Raw genomic sequence first — 23311 nt, forward strand, 5'->3', positions numbered from 1 at the left:
TGGATTTAAACCACAGCAACCACGTGCACCCCGAAGGAACCTCTCCAATAACAAGGACAAGACAAAGTCTGAAACTCTGACCTGCGGGCTACCGGTTCCGTGGTACCAGATTATGTTGTGCTCTGGTTCGACCCCATGTCAAATCATTCTAAGGGCCGATGATACATTTGATCATCACCAGTTTATAGTGCCGGCAGACTAGATCTTTTCCCAGGATTCCAATCACACTAAGATGGGGTTTTTCATCAAGGTAACATACACCCGGGATGGAACTACAATTTAATAATTATCACAATACCAAGGGTAGAGCAAAATATCGACTGGCTTCGTTCTCGTTTACCAAGGATTCAGTAAAGTGACGACTATCTTCGTTCTCGATTACGAAGTGTACATTAGTGACCAATATGTATAAATTAGGGTTAACTAGGTAATCATTAGTGGACATGACTGTCTTTTACCTCTAGGTGAAAACAGTAATAGCAAAATAATCAATTCATTGGATCAGGTACAATGTGGAAAGATATAATTTGGTTACTATTGCGGATACCATCAAACATGGAGTGAAGTTATATATACAAATGTGTTACCATTTTATACACCGATTCTTCATATCTAAGAGGTTTCTTCTATGTTCGCTAATCCAGTGATCCTCTTACATCCGTCGACATTCATGGAGTTGATGGTTACTGATTCATTTTCACGAATGTTTCACACAGAGGGGTACCAAATTGACACCAAACTGTTTACAATTTTTCAATAACATCCGCTGTCAATGTATATACATACGTACGACAACACTATGTTGTCGAAATCTAAATTTTATACACATCCGTTGTCTAAATGTTAACAAACGTGGTAGGCTCACTATTGGCAGTGGATTGTTTGTGAAACGTTGCGTTATCAACATTACATAGACCAAGAGTCTCGTCGAATAGTATTTCTTAGATAATCTTATTCAATATGACCAAATTTAGCTGACGATAGCTGAAGAATTTATGTATTCAAAAAAACTGCTTTATAATTGAAAGTGTTCACTTAATAAACAGATTTCTCGGGAATGGAAAAAAGCCCAGGATTCCTATCCTTGTCAAAACATACGTAAAATCATAAGTGTAATATCGAGATATCGTTAGGATCCCCATTCAAAACTTTTACATACACAAGGCTTATTGATTTTATATTTTTATTTTGACCATTAATCTCTCATAACTGTTCCTTGACCAATGCAAAGTGCATCATATATTTGTGCAATTTGTTTCCTACAGAAAAAAACTTTTCAACTTTTATATAAAAGTTGAAATATTTTTTATTGCAGTAAATTTGTTTTCAATTAAAATCAATATAGTTACATTTGAGAAAAGAATTTTCTTTTCCATATAAAAGAAACTTTGATTAACTTGTTTCCTTTATGAATATAGAGGAAAAAGGGAAATTATTTTCTTTGAGCAAAAGTTTGTCAAGCTTGTTATCAGAATTTAATTTTGAAAACGGAAAATTTTACCTTTTTCCATAATAAGTACTTACATACAAATTGCATTTCTTTTACTGTTTTATTTTATCTGTCCAACTTATTTCTTTTTTTTTGCTCTAGCATTATATTCTATCTATAGTAAGTATTTATTTACATTTGAAGAGATGCAATTTTCTTTACGATTTTTCAAATATAGAAAATGAGTTTTTATGGTTTTTTGATTTTTTATGTAAATATGTATTGTATGTATACATGAGTCTAAAGTATAAGATTATTATATTGAATAGATAGTTGGATGGATGGATGGATAGATGTAGGTACAAGAGAACGAATATGAATGAATTGAATGAAGGCATGTATAGAAAGGAATGTTTGAAGTTTTATAACAAGATGCATATTTTTTTTATTTCTTGGCTACATACATATCCTATATATGTATTCTATAATACAAACTAAACGAAATTCTTGGTAACAACAATTTGAATTCAAGCCAAAACTAGATATATTTACAAAACCATGAGTATAAAAGTGTGTTTATTCAACAAAATTTTGTAAAATGTAAAAGAATGAAAAAAAATCACAAACTAAATAAATACATGATTATCATGAGAATAAGGGGAAAAAGATTATTTGCTCCATACAAAATTCGTTGGAAATTCTTATGAGAATAAGAAAAACGAAAAAATAAAACAATTTTCTTTTTTTCCTGTATATTGTGGCAAAAGTTAAGTTGCACAAGCATAAAAATAACAACTGCATGCCGCATATAGTGTACACAATTACATACATAGGAAAATAAGTATCCTGCGGTGTTTGGTACCAATTTAGGCTCTTCGAGAATTGATCTCCTAAGAACTATATGTTGTTGTAACAATTCGAATGTCGCTGATACTTCTTTCCCGGCAAAAAATCTTCGGTTGATATAGCTGTCGTTAAGTTGACAATAGTTGGCCGAGTGTGGCTCTGGTAGTTCGGAAGCAAAGACCCAATTGTCGTGGGAACGTCGAAGAACTATATCCAACAATTTAGTTTAAATTTTGAGTGAGCCTAGTTACTAATGATAGGTGGTCACTGTTGGAATTCCATTTTGGGATTTTTATAACAGATTTATCACTCAAGAAAAACAATACAGCTGGCAACATACTGTTAATAACCATCAGATAATGTTGCCAATAGCCTCCATTAAAACTGCAGGTTTTGTTTTTTTATCCATGAATGCACTGTGTGTGAATATATTTTTGGAAAATAAATATCAATTTGTTTGATTGTAAAGACACACAGATTGGAAATATTTGCTAAAGAAAAAAAATTACTCTATATATACGATTTTTATAGGGTGTTTAATGTGCTGGTGATTGTCTATCTATTGCACTTTAGATGTCGTTACCAATGCTGCTGTTTGAATTTTTCAAATATTGATTTTGAGTGATTTTTATTTAGTATTTTATTTTAGATAATAAATATAGTTATAACTTATAAGTAAAATATTATAGAATAAATAACACTTGTGCGAGAATAAGAAGCTAAAGTAAAATATTTAATTCTTTAGTACTTATGAATTGACCACCATTAGGAATGTTAACAAAAGTATTGTTTACCAGGGATTAAATTAAAAATCTATAAACAACTAGTCATTTTGAAAGGAGAATGTATGTACTTCACATCAGATCTGAAGAAAAACTTCTACTACGATATCGGTCGTAATGTGTACTCCTTTAACACTGACAGCTAACTTATCAGATGCATCAATAACCAAATTCAAATCACATCTGTCCAATTTGTACACCACCTTATCGTGTCATTACTGACCAATCTGGAAACAATGCTAGATGCAAATACCCTCATCTAGTTCTGTTAAATAGTCCTATAGACTCAGAGGGTCAGCCATACTTATATATGACAGTATTAGTCATGACACCATTCTGCAAAATGGATGCAGATCTATTTTTGGACAGCAGGTGTATCATCCGAAACAATATACCAACAATGGAAATATCCTTGAAATCTATGTACCCAACAGATAGCCTCTTGCCTGCACCGTTTTCAGTCTGTTAATTACTCTTAAGGCTCGTAATTCAAACATTATAAGGTTGATATGATTTCAGAATTCTATCCACTTTCAAGATATGACAAAATTAGGAGAAATGAAAGGAATATTCATATTACCATGGTCAAAGTATTAACCATGATCTATGAATAAATGACAGAAATAACGGAACTCAGTTGGTCCGCTTTTAGCACTTGCATAATATCCCAAATTGGCATTGTCTTTTAGGGAAAACGTCCTTGGTTCTCTTGGTCCTTGGTAGAAATGCATTAAGGCTTTTTATATTCATACTTACTAGGCACTGTTTAATTGGACGCATGCCAGTCTGTATGCGCTAAACACGTAACAGTTACTGAAAAAGATCTTTAGACAAAGAAGAGTAAGAATCGGAAAAAAGAGCCAACTTTTCATAATGAATATATGTATATCAAAAGTCCCGGTTAGTTATCTCGGTCTAATTATTGAGGAGACATTTTTAATTCACTACAATGACCCAAATCATCGCTCCTTGATTTCATATTGGCAATCTTACTGGATACTGGGTTGTAATTGTTTCAAGACGTATTTGTTAACGAGTTTGATAGAATAAATGGTTGATTCTTACGGGAACCATGACATTCACAAAATTTCCTGCATCTAGCGTTACTCGCTAGATTTTGAGCGATTCAGAAAACCTATACCAACATGTTTGGAAATAAGTGAGGGATATAGGAAATATAGCTCCATAACATCTAAGCAGAAATGCGACAGGCATTTCCCAGACTAAGCCATCACTCTATGTATATGAAAAGTCTGGCTTCAGGATTGAGTTGGACTTGAAAACAAGATTCATAATGTAAAAAATAATTTTCTTTGTCAGATCCGTGTCATCACATAAAAGTTGATGTGATAATATGGATCTAATTGTTATCGGCGGTAAGACTATAACAATAATGCATTTTCTGGATTATGTAATGCTCATAAGAATGATGATAATTATACAGTATGTGTATTTTATCATTAATCCTTTTTCCTTGTTTTTTTCTACGAGAACATGGTTGACATTTCCGTTCCAAAAACTAACTATGCCAGCCATACGTTTTTAATTTAGCCAATTTTTCCATTTTATAAAAAAAAATGTAAATCCAATTTTTTCCTCTTGCAAATTCAGCTGATACGATTTTATAGCCGCTGGCTCTTCTAATATTCAGTATGATGTTGTTGTTGCTGCCGTTGTGTTGGTGTGCAATAACAAAATCTCTATCAAATAAATTTCCAGCCACTTGAATTTTCATCATCATCATCATTCTGCATTGTTGAAATTCTATCTAGAAAATTTAAAAAAAAAACCCCATCACACCTGAGTTGAACACAAACGCCCAACATTTTTGCACAATAAAAATGAGGGGCAGAGTGTGATGAAGGTATAAATACTAAAGCTTTAAGAGATAATCACATAAAAGGTGTGATGGCAATTGAGGGGGGAAATGTGGAGGTCATTGAAAATGAGGTTTTCTTTCAGCAAGTGTATCAACTTAAATGACAACTAAACCAAACCAACAAAAATAAAAGAAAAAAGAAATTAAAGAAATTTTTGCCAAAGTTTAGTCATCAGTCTATTTCCACTTCTACTACCGCTAGTGCCGTGGCACTACTGTCGCCATAACATTACCACTATAATTATTATTACTGGTGCTGGTTGTGGTGCTGCAGTCGTTGACACACTGTTGCACTGCTGCTTCCACAAATTGTTGAGAGCACTGCTGCAATATGTTTTTATCCGACAAAAGTGCTTGATTATAATTTAGAAGCTGAGGACAAACAAATTGTAAGAAAAGTCTTGGTACTTAAGTCGCAGGAAAGGGGAAAGGAAAGAAAGCTGGTAAAAAGTTGTCATTATTAAAATTCATTTAAACGTTGTTTTTTCTTGTCGCGTCTAAGTATAAAGTTCTTTTTTTTTCTTCTTCTTCTAAATAAGTTTGGATTTAATAGTTAAAAAGTGCAAATTAACGTGAAAAATTGTCATTTATGGTTATTAGGGATGTTAAAGCGATAAAGCAACGAGAGAGAGTAGCAAGATTTGCTACAGGGTCTGTGTTTGCATTAAAACGAGGGGAGAAAAGTTCGTTTGGTAGCAAGTAAAGTTGTTGCGTTAATTTTTTGTTCATCCTTTTAATAAAAATATTAAATTTGCGCTAAATAAGCATCATTTTTTTTAAACGTTTCAATGATTTTTATTTAATTAAAAAAGTTATTCGCAAACTGCTAATATTGACATACAAAATGTAATCAGACATAAATCCAGAGGCAATTATTTTTAAATAATTTGTTTTATCTTTTTGTTCGTCTTTTTTTTTCATCTGATGTTGCAAAAAGTTTATTTTTATAGGACACATGTGTTGAATTAAAACTCTGATTTTGTATTTTAAGGCAATTTTCATATGCATAACAAAAACTTTACATAATAACGAGGGTTGTTTTGTATTACTAGAAAATGGTCCTATCAAATGATTAAACACTAAACAAATCAAACTGCCATCCATGTTAAACCAACTCAACAAGAGACGAGCGGTGCTGTTTGCATGAACTTGGATTGCAAGTGACTGCAACATCATTAATCTATTACTTTGAGGCAAAATCGTAGCACCGAAAACTGTTTCACCGACTCTCACTTATTCATTTTTACATTTTACAAATATTTACTATTCTAAGGCAATAAATTGACTTTTTTGGGGTTATTTTCATCCTTTCAACATTTTTTACATTTCATGTAAAACTTAGTGTTTGTGTTGTTTGTTTGTATTGTGTTTAATGAAACAATGCAATATCCTGTATAGATAAAATGCCTTTACAACGATAATATCGAATGCAACACAGTACTAATATATTGTTCGCCATTTTGATTTTCATTTTATCTTCTCAGTTTTTTTGCCTTTCTGTTCATTGACCAAATAGACCATTATTAATTGTTGCATAAAATCTGTGCAACAGCAAAACTATCTACATGTGTATGTACATAGAAATGTATGTATAAATCGAATTGTTGTAGTATGATTGTGTTGTCGTAACTAAATAAATATTATTAAGCCAACTATACACGGACACTTACAACATTATGAAAATGTACATTAGTGAGATCTAAGATTGTAGGGGCGATAAAGAAAAGTTCATGGTAAGGACCTTAGAACTTTTCTTAAGTATAAAAGAAGATGATATGCTAAATATTACTAAGATTAAGTAACGTTAATCCATCCAGTGGAGTTTTAGGTTAGGTTAGGTTGCTAGGAGGATGTATACTATATCAAATCCGAAGAAATACACCAAGGCCACTAGTGGGCCTGTTGTGCGCTCATTTTCTTTTCACTGAATGTATTATTTTTCAATGTTCAGAAACTCAGTTTGCTGGACGTAATTCCTAAGAATTTTCCAATCAGTGTTAATAACATCGGAATAACATCACTTCTAAGATACTTGGATCTAACTTCGACGAATGCCTGGCAGTGGCAAAGAATGTGCTTCAGAGTTTCACTGTCTTCTCCACATGCTCTGCATTCATCTGAATTCGTCTAATTTTGTATAGATGTGCTCGTAATCCTGTTTTTTCACTCAGAATACGTACCATCCTACTAACTTCAGACTTGCTCATTTTGAGGAGATTTCTCGTCTTGCTCTCATCAGGGTCACCCCATAGGATCTTTGTGGTTCTACCCACCGTTTCATTATTCCAAGAGGACTTATGGGATTCTCTCGCCCATATTTTTAATTCAGCTTTTGTTGCGTCAAATGGTTTTGCTTTTGTCAGGTTAACTCCTCGAGTTTCCTTCCCTTTAAAGCTATTACATTCGCCCTTTCGTTGCTGACTACTCCCGAGTGGCCTTATACCCATATGATGTAAACCTTACCTCTGCGAGAGTATTCAGTTAAAGCTTTCTTACAATCCAACGGTCAGTGGAGTATTAAGTAGGTGAAAAAAGGCCGGAATTTAATCCAGCCATCGATCTCAATAAATCGAGCACTGAAGGATCATGAAACAAAACTTGAAGTTCGATAATCGTGTAATTACCCTGCAGATGTCAATTGGCTACATTATTTGATTTGATTAAATCGTAATTAAAATTTTTCTTGTGAAACCAGAAGCCTCCAAGAAAGCCTTGGAAAAATTGGAATCAATGCGTTCAATCAAACGGTTCTATAACACAACAGTCTGGGAACATTTTTGAACAATATTCGTTAAGACAGAATAGGAATCGATAATCCTTGAAATCTCATATAGAATTTAGACATATTAATGATTCTAAAACAAATAATGGCACCGAACACACTGGTACGATGTTGTCTTTCAAAGTCTCATAACGGTCATTAAGTAAGTCGTATGGTTTTGTCGAATATAAGGAGCTGATATTCGAATCTATACTGATCTTTTGTGACAATCAAAGGGCATCTCTAAATGACATGGACTCCACTGTATACAAAGTCATTAACAGAATTCTGGAAATATAAATGCAGTGGACACTGATTGTTTTAAACGATTAATTCGTAATAGACTCTTGGAGGTATACAAAGGCTACTTGTAGAATGCTACAGAATCACTTAGATTATCTGCCCTAGTTTTTATACCCTAAGCTCAGCTGCGGAAATAGAGCTTATTGGTCACAGATCTTTTATTCCTCAAGTCAAGAAGCTAAATCTTCCACATTTGAACCTCAGCAGAAATTGAATTGAATTTTTTATGGAATACAGTATCGTTCAAATGCATGAAATGAAAGCGTACAGACGACAACTTGCATGACCAGAGCCCCAAAATCGACCGATATGCAGGGAATTTCAACTTTAAACTCTTCTCAAATTGTTAGCTTGCTATAACCTTAAATAAAATGTCTTTCCTGTTCTTTCAAGCGAAATTGGAATAACGATAACTTTGATAATAAATTTAAATAATTTGCAAATATTCTTGATGCGTTTATCTTTTTTACAAAGGAATATGCTTTACGAAACTTTGCTTTTACATTTATAAGGTAAAATAGGCAGATGTACTCCTTGTACAATAAAGGGATTCATGAAAAACATTGACTAAACTTGCTCACAACCGCAAATAAGAAACTGTATAATCATCAGAGCATAATCATCAGAGCATAAGTTTAATCTTGCCAGATTATAGAGGATCATATATATCAGTATTATACAAACAATTCCCACACAATTTGTAATCAATTTGATGAAAAAATGAATACATTTCATAGATTACGAGGGTTTTGAACGTTTAAATGAAATCCCCTAATATTTTATTACAAATATTCACTTATTTTCGTACATATTCAAACAATATCATTTTGGTAAATTAGTGCAAATTACTCGTATGTAAGTAAATGTGCATATGTATGGTGTTGAAATAATAATGCACATAATAAAAACAACAAATATTTAATGTTTATTTTTGGAACAAATAATCTGTAATCTAGATAAATGTAACTTTAAAGTAAAGGACAAAAATTGTCAAGAATCAAAACAAAAACTATAACAAACAATCTTTAAATGAAACGGCGGTTTTTAAAGACATTTTTAGAATTTAAAATCGAAAATATTAGTGTTGAAAACACAAGGTTTTTTTAATGAATTTTAAAAGTTATTTTTCTATAAACTCTGCTTAGTTTCAGTCTGCAAAGTTTTAATAACTTATTTCATTCACTGTATGTACTTTCAAAGTAATTTTTAAGTACTACATATTTATATGAGATTTGTTTGTGTAAATAATCTGCAAATGTTTTTATAGCCACTGCAATGTACGACAACAATGGCAACATTACTGAAAATTCAATCACCCAGCAAACATATACATAGTTAAACCTTTTAAGAGTAATAAAACAAATTTGATCAAATCTCCTCTTTAAGTTTCTCTAAGCTAATCAGAGGAATCTATACACTTCTAAGGAATAATTCTACATAATAAACACCAAAATCTTCGTGAAATCCAACTTTCAATACAGTCACAATGTCCTTGGACAAAATAACTTTTGTTAGTAATATACATACAAGGTTGTGACTTTGCATTTAAATGGTAACATAAAATAAGAAATAATTCCTTTAAAACTAGTAAAATTTCCAACCGTTTTGAAGCAGTTTAATTTAGAATGATTATAAATAATTCCAACCTCTTTGTTTGCTGGGTATTTCCTTAAAAAAAAATGTGTATGTATATATAAAACTTATAAATAAGAGAGAGCTTGATGAATCCACAAGGACACAATGCTAGTGTGGATGTATGAGTGAATAATTTTAAATTCATATAAAAATCACAACAGTTTTCAAGCTTAGATTTATTGAATGAGTTTGTATGAACGTTTGTGTTTGCATATGAGAGTCATTGAAAAACTTTTTAAGGATTCTTATAAATATTAATTAAAATAAGTAAAATATTAACAAAAAATATATGAGAAAAATTATCTTAAGGAAAAAAAACTATATTTTGAGTACTAGTGCTTTAGAATCTTTACGAATTTATATTAAATACCAACATGTGTACATTATTTTGTCACTTTACGAACTAAAACTAATAGGATATACAGATAAATGAAGGTATGAAAAACTAAAGATAAGAAATAGGATTTTATACATTGCTTTATTAGGCTTATAAATAAGATTAAAAGAAAAAGGTAAACCACTTGTATAAATAGGAAACTTAATTTAGTTTATTTAAATTTTATAATAAAGGTTTATGCAATTGCCTCTTTGTGTTAGAATAGGCTACAATTTCGAATACATATGTAGGTGTAAAGTCGGGGTTTCAAATGCGGCTTTAGAACAATTTTGCTCGTTAATTTATATAGCGAGGTTATGCAGTTCATCAGAGTTGCTAAATCATCGATAGCTATTGGCCCAGGCTGTCCTGTCACCCATTGGCCAGAAAGTTTGGGCACTACTACAACCGGAATTACAACATGTACATCGAACAGATCGCGCACAGATTACGAAGTAGAAACAAGTTCCTCAAAGCGCTAAGCGGAAGCTCTTGGGGAATATACAAAGAAACCTTGTTGGCTACCTATAAAATAATTGGCCTGTCAGTGGTCAATTATGCAGCTCCAGAGTGATACCCATTGGATAAATATTTAATGCTGCCAAACTGCTAACAACCGACTGTAAGGTGCTCTATGCAAATTACCTCCTACACGAGGAAACTAAGGTCCTCCCAGTCAATAAATGTCACCGGAGGAGTCATCCCAACTTTAACTTCACACAGTTGGATGCTCCCACAAGGTATGTCAGGAAGGACCACTGTGTATACGAGGATATCATACGACGATATATGCAGGATCCCTTGTATCGTATTTAATATATAGCAGCGGTTTCAGGTTACCGCATGAATTTCATTGTTGGTGGTCGACCACCGCCCATAGCAGAAATAGAGAAGAATATGCCGCTGAAAACATGAGTTGATCTGGCACAACTGAGGTCGGGATGGAGCAACAGGCTCAATGTCTACTGGACCCCAATATATGCCCAGCATATGTTCAACTGTCCAGCCCACCCTAGTTTACTTAGCCCAATGGATTCATGGACTAACCCTGTACAATTGTGTGGACCCCGAGAGTTAGAGACACTCAGTGGTAGAAGCTTCAAAGGTGTCAAAACGACGCCTTTAGAACCGTAACTGGCTGTATACAAATAACGTCAGAGGAACATCTGTATGACGAGACGAATTTGCGAAGAACATTATGCTATCAAATCAGTTCCTACTGGGATGTCATCGGAGGGGCTAACCGAACCACAATCTAACGGAATTATAACCTTAATAGAGAAATTTGTGTCGACTGGATGTGCTAATACCAAAGCGTATACTGGGACTTTCAAGGAAAATAATGACTCGCTGTTTTTAAGAAGATCCAAGTTCGCTAAAAATTCGTTTACGATGAATGGATCATACTGCAGATAGGAGTTAAGAACTAAATGTTGACCTTTATATCACTGAAATAGGTTTCTATAGAATAGTTCGGTCCCACATCCGCCAAAACAATAAATTTGAAACAATTGAATTGAAAATCAAAAGATTCACGACGTTTTGATGTCGGTATTATATTAAAGTTTGAGTCTATACAGATTACAGCTTAAAAATTAAAATCCTTGAAATTTTTGATGGGACAGATCCATCATTTTTTGAAAAATTTATTGAAAATATTGATCAAAGATTCGCCAAACCCTATACTTTCCAATACAATATAAATTTCAATGGTTTACATAAAATTTCTTTGCTTTATTTCATTTCGAAAACAAAAGTTCTTATTGAAACCGCCTTTATGCATCTGAATTATTGCTTGTTTTATATTTAAATCAAAATTAAATTATTTAAATCTATAAATATATAAATGAAAATATATTCGCTAAATTTACTAATTAGTTAAATTTGGCATAAAATTCTAAAAATACGTTATTTCAACTTAATTAGCAACATAAAATAAATCCTGAAGTGTAAACAAAGAACAACTGGAAAACGCGAAAAACATACAAAAACACATGCCAGTTGAATTTGCCATTTTTCAACATATCGTTTTCCTGTTAAAAACCAATTTAGAGGTTTTCTTCATTCCTCCTGGTTACTTTAATGACTAATTAGCGAATTTGTCAGTAACACTCTACCCCCATACAGCTATAATACAGTATATACACGTAACAAAATACAAATGTATGTATGTAGAGAACCATGTGTAATAGGCCCAGTAGTTTTAGGAGTAGTCAATATACCGTTCTTTAAGGTTGATAACATTTTACATAGTTTTGCTTTTCTTTTGGAAGTACAAACAGATTTTAATTGATTATTAAACACATCATACACTATCTATTCCATTTTAGTGTCTTTAAATTATTTTAAGTTTAGTAATTTTGAATTTGAATTTAAAACTCAAAAAGCCAGTCAGTTTATCCAGCTCTAGCGGGTTTATAAATGTGCTTAAAAAAGTGTGAGTATTTTAATGTTTTATTTTTAATGTATTTGTGGGTAAAAATACATGTGTTTGGAAAGAAAAAACGAAACAAGGATAATAAACAACTTCAACGCGAGCAACATCTACAACAAACAATACGTATTAACATCAAAATAAAAAAATACAACAAAAACTATGAACATGATTTATTTCACGATTACGAAAAAGTTAAAATGTTAATTTTATTTTTATTTTGCAGAAAGAAAAAATAAAGTGGAAAACTGTAAAATAAACTTTTCTTCCTTTCCTTTAGTATTTCTATGAACAAAATTTCCAGGAAACACTATTTTGTGCCAGCAATGAAAGGTAGAAAAGTGTATAATTAAAATCAAACGTAACATAAAGGAACTATGTATGTATTTGGATTTTTCTCTTTCTCTAATTTTAGTTTGAAATATTGATTTTTCAGGACAAATGCTGAAAAATTGGAATTTAATTAGTTTTTTTAAGGAAGGGTTATATATAATTGGTAGAGGTTGTAATGGTAATTTTAGAAAGATCTCTTTAGGGGGACATTTAGGGTGACCTTCCGGTGAACGGTTAATTTGACATCAACCTTCTAAATGCTGATCACTGCCAAAGATTTTCCCTTACTGATCTTGAAGAAGACCTATGGCGAGCCGGCTGGTGCTTTGGTCACGTTGCTAAGGTTCTTGGATGATGCAATCATCTCCCAGTGTAAAACTTCAGACTCATTTCTCTTTGCAGAGTTGCAAATGTCATCTCCATGTTGTTTTTGTAACAACTTAAACTATAGAATTTTTAATCCGAGGGTAATGTATTTAGGGCCAAGCCAAGAAATGGTTCTACTTCTACAGGGTTAGTCCATAAATCCATTGGGCTAAGTAAAGTAGGGTGGGCTGGACAGTTGAATATGTGGTGGGTATCATGGGGACCCTGTCCAAATGCTGGGCAAATATTGGGGACGGCACGGTCTATGCGGGACCAGAAGGTGTTGAGCCATCACGATCGCAGTTGTGTCAGAACAACTCTTGTTTTCCGTGGCATGTTCTTTTCTATTTATGCTATAAGCTGTATTGATGGCGTCTCTATGAATGTCCTTCAAAGCTGCTGTATACGAAATACGATTTAAGGAATCCTGCACATATCTTTGTATGCTTCCTTCGTATACACGAAGGTCCTAACTGACATGCCCTGGGTGAGCATTCAACTGTGTGATTTTAAAGTTGGGATGACTTTTCCATTAAAATCCCAGAAGGAACTGTTTAGCCTGCATGATATTATGTTCCTTCACTGGGAGGACTTTCGTTTCCCCGTGTAAGTGGTGTTCCGAGATTATTTGCATGCAACCCGTTACAGTCCGTAAGGCAGCATTGAATATTTCTCCACTCAGCGAAGGAGACCACACTGGATCAGCATAATTGACCACTGACTGGCCTATTGTTTTATAGATAACCAACAAGGTTTCTTTGTAAATTCCCCTAGTGCTGCCGGCTAGCGCTTTTAGGACCTTGTTTCTACTTCGCAATCTGTGCATACAACTACACAATATCTCCATGTAGTTTACCATGCTATCGAGTTTAGTAACGCTCTGTCGGTTCACCCTTGAAGAAAACGTTAATGAATCTACGTTTGTCAACTTGTCCTGAAAGACAAGACCATGTTGCTTGGACAACTGCCCGAGAAGTGTTTAAATTCTCAAATTTCTTAAACCTTAAATATTTTTTAAATATTACTCGGGATTTCGGGATTTTAAAAGGCATATTCCAAAAAGCAAAAGCAACTCTCTCAATGCCCTTAAAAGAATTCTGTTTATCCACGAAGAAATTTTGGTCTTTATTGTAGTTTAGCAAAAAAACAAAATGATACCAGAATATGGTCTGTCATCTCAACTAGATAATTTTCAAAAGCTTTCTGAATTTACAAACTTCTTTCGATATTAAGTTCAAGACTGATAAACTAATAAAAAAAAATGTAAATTATTGTTTGGAATCGTTTAACAATTTGATTTAATTGAACCTTTTTCAGATATAAGTAAACAATGATGTTCATTTATTAAATTTTGAAATAATTTTGAACTTTTGTTTACTGCAAAATAATTTTAGTTGCATTATAAATAAAAAATAATTCAAATTAATAAAAGCTTGTTCAACTGCCTTAATTACTTTATAAGATTGCGATTTATGAACAAAGTTTAAAATAATTGAATAAACAACTTAAGTAGATCAACCAGTTTTTTTGCACGCTACTGCATGATTCAACCTTGAAATACCAATAGATGAATGAATGATTAAACGGAAATAATTATAGATAATAGATTAATAGGCCCATACACACTCATAGAGCTGAAAACAATGGCTCTTAATGGAAATATTTTAATGAAATTGTAATTTTGAATTAAATTAATAATTTTTATAAAAAAATTTTCTCGAAACTTTTAAATTTTCTATAAAAAACATTGCCACGTGATCTTTAAGAAAAGAGCGTGCACACCTGTAGTATCTAACTTTTTCTATATGATAAAAAAAATATACTCAGCACTCAATTCTATCTTTTCTTTTCCCCAAAGCCAAAATTTATAAAATACACAAACAAACAAAAATCATTATTAGCATTTTCATTTGTTATGATTTAAACAAGAAGAAGTAAAAAAAGAAAACAAAAATTAATAATTGAAGAAGAATTAGCTCTGATCCTCTATTCTTCATTACTTTTCTATACCATTTGTCATGGTTCATAAAGAATAGATATTTTATGGCAGCAACAATAAGAAACTACTAACTTAATTGAAATAGCAACAGCTGTAGTTTCTCAATACAAAAGCAAACTAAAACTAAAAAGCCAAGAAACAAAGTTAATAAAAATATTTAGTAAGTTGTTGTTGCTGTTGATACTACTTTCGTGGTTTAATCATTGCTAACACCACCACAATTGGCAAATGATTACGTGTAAATTTTGTTGGTGTTTTATTTTTTAAAATTTTTGCAAATTGGCAAAAGTTTAAAATCGAAGCAAATATAAAATATATGCAAAGAAAAAAGAAACGTATTGTTATTAACTGGGACTAAAAGTGGGTAAATTCATTTAAAGTTTAAACAAAATTCAGTTCATTTAATTTCAGCTGTAGTATTTTTAGTTTTAAAATAAAAAAGACAACATTATGTTTGTATGCAAATACAAATACCTTTGACTATATCAAGGTTACATTTTGTAAACTATTATTTGCATGAGTATTAACCATTCAATTCAATTTTATTTATTTTTTAAACGTATGTGAATTATGTATTTTTGTACTTATTTGTAAATGATGTACCAACTTTTATTAATTAAGGGTAATTTATTTAAATATTCAAAAGAGTTTGCTGATGATTTCTAACTGTTGCTGTTAGTTGATGAGCTCATTAATTATTATGAATGCACTTTTTTACAGGTGAATCTTGGTACATAAATATGTTCAATATATGGCCATTAAATACTTTTAAATCATATTATGAGTAATCATAGTCTATTTTGTTAAAGTTTGAATTACACAGGCCAACAAATTTTTAACCCATAGAATAGTTTATACTTTTCTAAAGGACTTGGCAGCGCCGAATCCGAATCCTTCATAAAGTTTGAAAACCCAATTTGTTGTATCATCTGAAAGTTTAATCTGTCGAGTTTAAAATAAAGATTTAAGCTCTGTTATATTTTCTTCCTTCTTCGAGATATCTTCACCCAAAGCTTTGAAGAACCTGAAGAAACCTTTATTTTATAAAAAAATTTGTTATAATTTTGCCATAAAAATACTTTTTGAAGTGTTTAAAAATCTTTTATCTTTGCTTAGATATCGTCCGTTGAAGTTTTCGCTGTAAAATGAAATCAATATAATTTTTTTTGGAATGTATATTGGTTTCAAAAGCTAATATTTCTCCGAGAAGGAAGAAGATATAACATTGATTGGACTTTCAGATGGAAAAACATATTTTATAAATCACGCTGTTATAGCTTCTCAAATATGACAAAAAATGGGGTTTTTCAAATTTATGGACTAGACTAGAGGATAGACTAGACTATAGACAAGACAATTGACTACACTATAGACTAGACTGTATACTAGACTGTATACTAGACTGTATACTAGACTGTAGACTAGACTAGATTATAGACTAGACTATATACTAGACTATAGACTAGACTATAGACTAGACTGTAGACTAGATTTTAGACTAGATTATAGACTAGACTATAGACTAGACTATAGACTAGACTATAGACTAGACTATAGACTAGACTATAGACTAGACTATAGACTAGACTATAGACTAGACTATAGACTAAACTATAGACTAGACTATAGACTAGACTACAGACTAGACTATAGACTAGACTATAGACTAGACTATAGACTAGACTATAGACTAGACTATAGACTAGACTATAGACTAGACTATAGACTAGACTATAGACTAGACTATAGACTAGACTATAGACTAGACTATAGACTAGACTATAGACTAGACTATAGACTAGACTATAGACTAGACTATAGACTAGACTATAGACTAGACTATAGACTAGACTATAGACTAGACTATAGACTAGACTATAGACTAGACTATAGACTAGACTATAGACTAGACTATAGACTAGACTATAGACTAGACTATAGACTAGACTATAGACTAAACTATAGACTAGACTATAGACTAGACTATAGACTAGACTATAGACTAGACTATAGACTAGACTATAGACTAGACTATAGACTAGACTATAGACTAGACTATAGACTAGACTATAGACTAGACTATAGACTAGACTATAGACTAGACTATAGACTAGACTATAGATTAGACTATAGACTAGACTATAGACTAGACTATATACTAGACTATGAGACTAGACTATAGACTAGACTATAGACTAGACTATAGACTAGACTATAGACTAGACTATAGACTAGACTAAAGACTAGACTATAGACTAGACTAATAGACTATAGACTAGACTATAGACTAGACTATAGACTAGACTATAGACTAGACTATAGACTAAACTATAGACTAGACTATAGACTAGACTATAGACTAGACTATAGACTAAACTATAGACTAGACTATAGACTAGACTATAGACTAGACTATAGACTAGACTATAGACTAGACTATAGACTAGACTATAGACTAGACTATAGACTAGACTATAGACTAGACTATAGACTAGACTATAGACTAGACTATAGACTAGACTATAGACTAGACTATAGATTAGACTATAGACTAGACTATAGACTAGACTATATACTAGACTATAGACTAGACTATAGACTAGACTAGACTAGACTATAGACTAGACTATAGACTAGACTATAGACTATAGACTATAGACTAGACTATAGACTAACTATAGACTAGACTTAGACTAGACTATAGACTAGACTATAGACTAGACTATAGACTAGACTATAGACTAGACTATAGACTAGACTAGACTAGACTTAGACTATAGACTAGACTATAGTAGGACTAGATATAGTGACTATAGACTAGTCTAGACTAGACTATAGATAGACTATAGATAGACTAAGACTAGACCTAATATAACTGACGTAGATATAGACTATAGACTACTATAGACTGACTATAGACTAGATATAGACAGACTATAGATAGACTATAGAAAACTATAGGTAGTTATGTTAATAGTCTATAGTTATGTGTATGACAACTCCACACGTATATAATACCTATATGGAGGGGATAAAAACATATGAACGATATCAAATTATACTGCATTAGCAATACACCCTACGACTTTATATATAAGACGATTTAGCTAGCTGCTACATGCATCTGTCTGTTGAAAAACATTTTGGAAATAAATACAAATAAGATTGATTTTTCGGATATCTTTGAGATGCATCTATTGCAATAGGTAGATACAAAAAATTTTCAAAATAAAATTCCTGTTTAGAAATATAATCGGCCTTACAAAAGTAGACGAAAACCACTCGTTCAAAATTCAACTTAATAAATAGAGCTTGCATATGTGACTGTCACTGATCAACGGATAAGAATCTAATCTTTGTCAAAATTGGTTTTAAAAAAATAAATTGGTCTGATAAAATCCACTGTTATTGGTCTTTTGTTCAACAAATAATTGAAATCTTCACCGATTACATTGCAGTTTCAATATACGTTTTTGTCGTTTTCTAATCCAATTCCAACAATGATTGTAACATTTTATATTCTAAAATCATCGGTTTATCCACATTATAAAGCACTTTTCCAACATGATAATTTAAATAACTAAATTAATACAACAATTTATATAAAACTACACCGGATAATACACATAATTCTATTAATAAAATTTAATTTAAAAAACAATGTAAATGATTTTTTACAAAAATACTCAATCGTCAGCCACCTACAGGCTTTTTACATCATAACAATGAGGGAAGCAAGTGAAATAGTTGATCAGTGGTGAGTGGGTTATACAAAATATAAAAAAAAACAATGCAATAATCCGCTGGCACAGCACACAAAATTTAAAAATATTTATATACAAAATTGACCACAAAATCACTTGCACACTTGTGTGATCTTAAAATAAATACAATGGGGGGGTATGGAGGTAGGTACATAAAAAATTTCTAAAGTCTACTCACTTCGTGTGTTATATCTAATTCATGTTTTGCATTGTCATACAATGTTTCCAATTCTTCGAGTCTCTGTTCGAGACTGGATTTTTCCTCCAACAATGAAAGACCGTATTGGGCGGATTGAGCACGTTCACTGGTGGCTTGATCGAGTTCACGTGTCAAACGTTCAACTTCCATATTTAGTTCCTCAATGGTTTTTGGTGTAGCGGCCGAACCGCTGACGCCGCCACCAGCACCTGATTCCAAAGACATGTTGGCAAAGACTGCTGCTCGTTACGGCTACGGTTTGTTGTTTTTGCTTTGGTGTTGACAGGACCTGAGTCTCAGTTCTGGAGTTTGTTTTCTCGTGTTTGTTTTGGCGTAGTTGCGGATGGACAAGAAGACAAAAATAAATAATACAAAATGCTGAGAGGGTGGTTGTTTGCTTTTTATCGGAATTTATTTCGTTTCCACTTTTTTTTGGTTCAGAAATTTTTGTTGTGTTTGTTGATGGACGGGTTTAGAAATCAAAGGGAAGGATGGACTGAGATTTGTTTTTAATAAAATTGAAATTTCAGTTAAAACTCTTTAGTAGTGGTGGCAACTTTTTGTTTAAATTTTTTTCTGTATTGTGGGCGGAATAGTGATGTTTCTTTTATATTTTGGCTTTAATATTTAATTGTTTTTTACTCGTTGTTATAATTGGAGGGTTTTTATAGACAAATTTGTTAAAATTTCACTTTTTAATGATGTTTTTTTTTTTTTAAATATTTTTGCTTTTTTGGACGTATTTTCTTAAATTCTTGTTGTTTTGTTGTTTTTGTGTAATTATTATTCATTTGTTTGTCTCTCTCTCTTCTTTACAACAATTCTGAGCATAAAAAATAGCTGTTTTCTCTTTGGTTTTTATTTCTATTTTTCACACTCTCTCGTTTTTGTTTAATTAAGCGCTCTCTTCCGTTTGTTTCTTTTGTTCTGCAAAACGGAATGATGGGAAAAAATAAATTGAAGTTTTTCTTGTATCTTTTTTTTATTTTACCCCTTTCTATTTGTAAAATTTTCTAATTCGAACGTATGCATTTAATTGGAAAATTAATGAAATTGTATTAAACGATTAAAAACAGCAAAGTGTATTTCTTTAACACATTTGAGGGACTAATTTAACTTTTGTTTGTCTTCCTTGAGTGGTTAAAAAAAAAACAAGAACAAAAATTTTAAAAATGTAACTTTTTTAAAGCAGCAGTAGTAGTGACATCACGATTTCCTCACACAATTTTTATATTTTTTCGTTTTTTACACTACACTGATTTTTCTTCATCCAACACACTTTCTTTTTTTTTAGTTAATAAATTTTTGCACATACACATTCATTTGATATATTTACTGACTAATTTTCCACTGCAATATTTTTTGCAACTAAATAGTTAGTTTTAAAGCATAACTAAAATTAAATGCTGTTTAAGAATTTATATTTTTTATTTGCAAATTAAATATTTCTTTTAAGAAATTTTGTGTTTTTTCCTCAGCAAACGAAACAATTCAACCTTTTTCCACACAGTCACGTCTCTTCTCTACGTGAGTGAGTGACGGAATGCGCACAAAAGAAGAAATAAAACGATGAAATGACGGAAAAGACAAAATACAAATGCCAGCGATGATACATGTTAGTATTGTACCAATTTAGTTGAAGATGTTCAGAAAGTGTACTTATATTAAACAAATATTACAAATAAAACAAAAATATAATTAGTTTTCACATTCTATAGAAAATGATCTAAATCGTTAGAAATCTTTAAATAAAGCTAATAAACTTAACCACTAAAATATTTAAAAAAAAACATTCTGTAAAAACGTACAATAAAGAGTGTCAATGGTTCATCACTATCGATACATACATACAGCGTTGTTATAGACTACTTTTTGTTGATTAAATGCTATTTCTAGCAACTCTGTTTTAAATTTTTAAAATGGGAGGATACTGTAACAGAAAATTCCCTCTTCAGGAAAGGGAAATTTTTGTAAAAAAGAGACGTCAATATATTTAATAGCTAGTAGTATTGATAGGTTAAGGTATTTTTACCAAACTTGGCTAAAATGCCGTTACAAAAATACCGTTATTTCTAAAATATTTTTTAGCATTTGTGAGCGACAGAGAATTGCACAAACAAACAAAAAATCTTCATTATTTTTTGGATTTCGATGAAAAGAGAAGAAAATTAATTTAGAGCAGAGTGGTACCACTTTTAGGGAAAACAAAACTCCAAAAACAATTGGATTGATTTTTTAATAAAATAGTTACTGTAGGCCAAATAAGAAAGTTGGAGGGATCAAAGAAAATTGCGTGGAGATGGGCCAATAAATCCAATGTAATTTGTTTCAATGTTGCTGGGCCAAGAGCTTACAACCATTTTTAACACAAAGGTTTTTCGTTACCTCACGTAACCACACTACTGCGCTGTTGCAAAAAAATAAACATTGCTAAAGGAATTCTTTATACGTCGATATGTTTCATGAAACAAGCTACACATCTGGCACTCGAGGATAAAATTTGTATCCTTGCGTTCGACGAAATGAAATCTGTAGGAAGTTTTGAATATGACTTCATTAATGATGTCGTCAAACAGCCCAAAAAATATGTGCAGGTCTTAATAGTTCGGGAATTCAAAAAAATCGTGGAAACAGCCCGTCTTTTACGATTTTGGGTGCAAAATGTCAGGAGAACTTTTGTTAAATATCATTTCAGAAGTTTCAAAGCCTGGGTAGCAGTGGTGTGCAATATGAGTCCCAATAATCGTAAGGTACATATGTATTTTGAAGCATACGGAACAGGTACGACACACCATATACCAATTTTAAAATATGGGCAAAGACTCAGTCGATTCTTGTGTTCGGGATTTTGATATTAAAAGAATTGGCCTTCTAAATAATTATCGGTAATTAGACATACAATTGTAGTATAATCGGTTTTAAGATTAATTAAACTTAAAAAATCAAATAAAGTTAAGATTCGGTATTAAAATTTCAAAACTGTTATCCTTAAGAGAATCTTTTTTCTTAAGGAATAGCAGTTCCTCGGATTTTAAATTTGTTATTCCTTTATAAAAGAAGATATATTCGGATTTTTTTGTGTGGTGGAAATTTGGAACAGCCCATGTCCTTAAAATTCAGTTAAATACACACTAATTACATTTTTGTCACATCAATTGGAAGCCCACATGCCAAAACATCTAATATGATAGAAACCTTTTGAAAATTGTAAGATCTACTCAGGTTATTTTTCGGTTTTTTTGCTTTGGTATATCAATTAAAATACCCATTTGTTGCATAAATACATCTTGAATTTCGTTTCTCCTTTTTGAAACCTCCATTTTCAAATCTGTACCATTTGCCTGCCGTTTCTTAAATTTTAATCTGTTTGCAATGTGCAACAAGCATTCCATAAATCGAATTCAACAAGTTTTTTGCTTTTGATAGCTCTCAATCTGGATTTCAATATTTTTTACCTCAGTTCGAATAAGTTCTCGATTTCCTTTGGCAAATATAAAATTTATGGGCCGAAAGTATATAACTGAAGATGGTAAAGAATTTTTCAAAAAATAACTGTAAAGAGCGAAGTGATTAAATATGAAGCACTTATAACATTGTGCAAATGAAATATATAGCTTCACAGGGATTTAACGTAGCCATATTGTATTTCCCTTGGAATTTCATTGCCATGATATGACTATTTCATCGGAATCTGAATCTATGAATTTACGTGTTATCCTGATGCACTTGATTATCATAATATGAGAATATACTCCATTCAAAAACTCTTCCTCTGATAGGTTAATTGGAATGACTGAAATTATATCCACCTTAGATAAATGTATTATAAATTCCTTTATAGCATTGGTAAATGCCATGAGGACAATTCTATAGGCATTATAATGCACCTGTTCTAGGTGGATGTTAAATTCCGATATGTTTGCCGTCTATTGCACCGACACAGTTGTAAAAATTATGATGTGTTCCGAAATCTTCAGCAATTCTTTTCCACTAATCTGTTGTAGTCGGCATCTAAATATGTACGTTTAAAATAATTAGTTTAGACATTTCTTAAATAATTAATAATATGTATCATAGTAGAAAAAATAAAGGTATAGCCGTTCTCTCTTTTTGTAGCCATATTAAACTTCTGACGTTTGGGCGAATTATTATTTTATTGCTTAAAATCGTGCTACCATATCTACCTTAAAAACCTATGTTTTTTG

At 31.7% G+C, this 23311-nt stretch overlaps 1 protein-coding gene across 3 annotated transcripts in view; it reads right to left on the reverse strand.

Moving 5' to 3' along the window:
- The window catches only part of LOC119600427 (protein bicaudal D), a 51871-nt gene extending 31207 nt beyond the window's left edge, over window positions 1–20664 (reverse strand). For 2 of the 3 annotated variants that reach the window (XR_005231142.1, XM_037950636.1), the window contains exon 1: window positions 19086–20664. Coding sequence is in view for 2 of the 3 variants with exons in the window: in XM_037950636.1 (XP_037806564.1) it covers window positions 19086–19331 (246 nt within the window). In the remaining variant the exon portion in view is untranslated. The remainder of the gene's footprint in view (window positions 1–19085) is intronic. The other variant, XM_037950637.1, reaches the window with a different exon arrangement.
- Window positions 20665–23311: the final 2647 nt, after the last annotated feature.

This window comes from Lucilia sericata, unplaced genomic scaffold (assembly GCF_015586225.1).
Source record: "Lucilia sericata isolate MDLA Ls3-8-SP2 unplaced genomic scaffold, ASM1558622v1 Contig000113F_arrow, whole genome shotgun sequence".
Classification (NCBI taxonomy): domain Eukaryota; kingdom Metazoa; phylum Arthropoda; class Insecta; order Diptera; family Calliphoridae; genus Lucilia; species Lucilia sericata.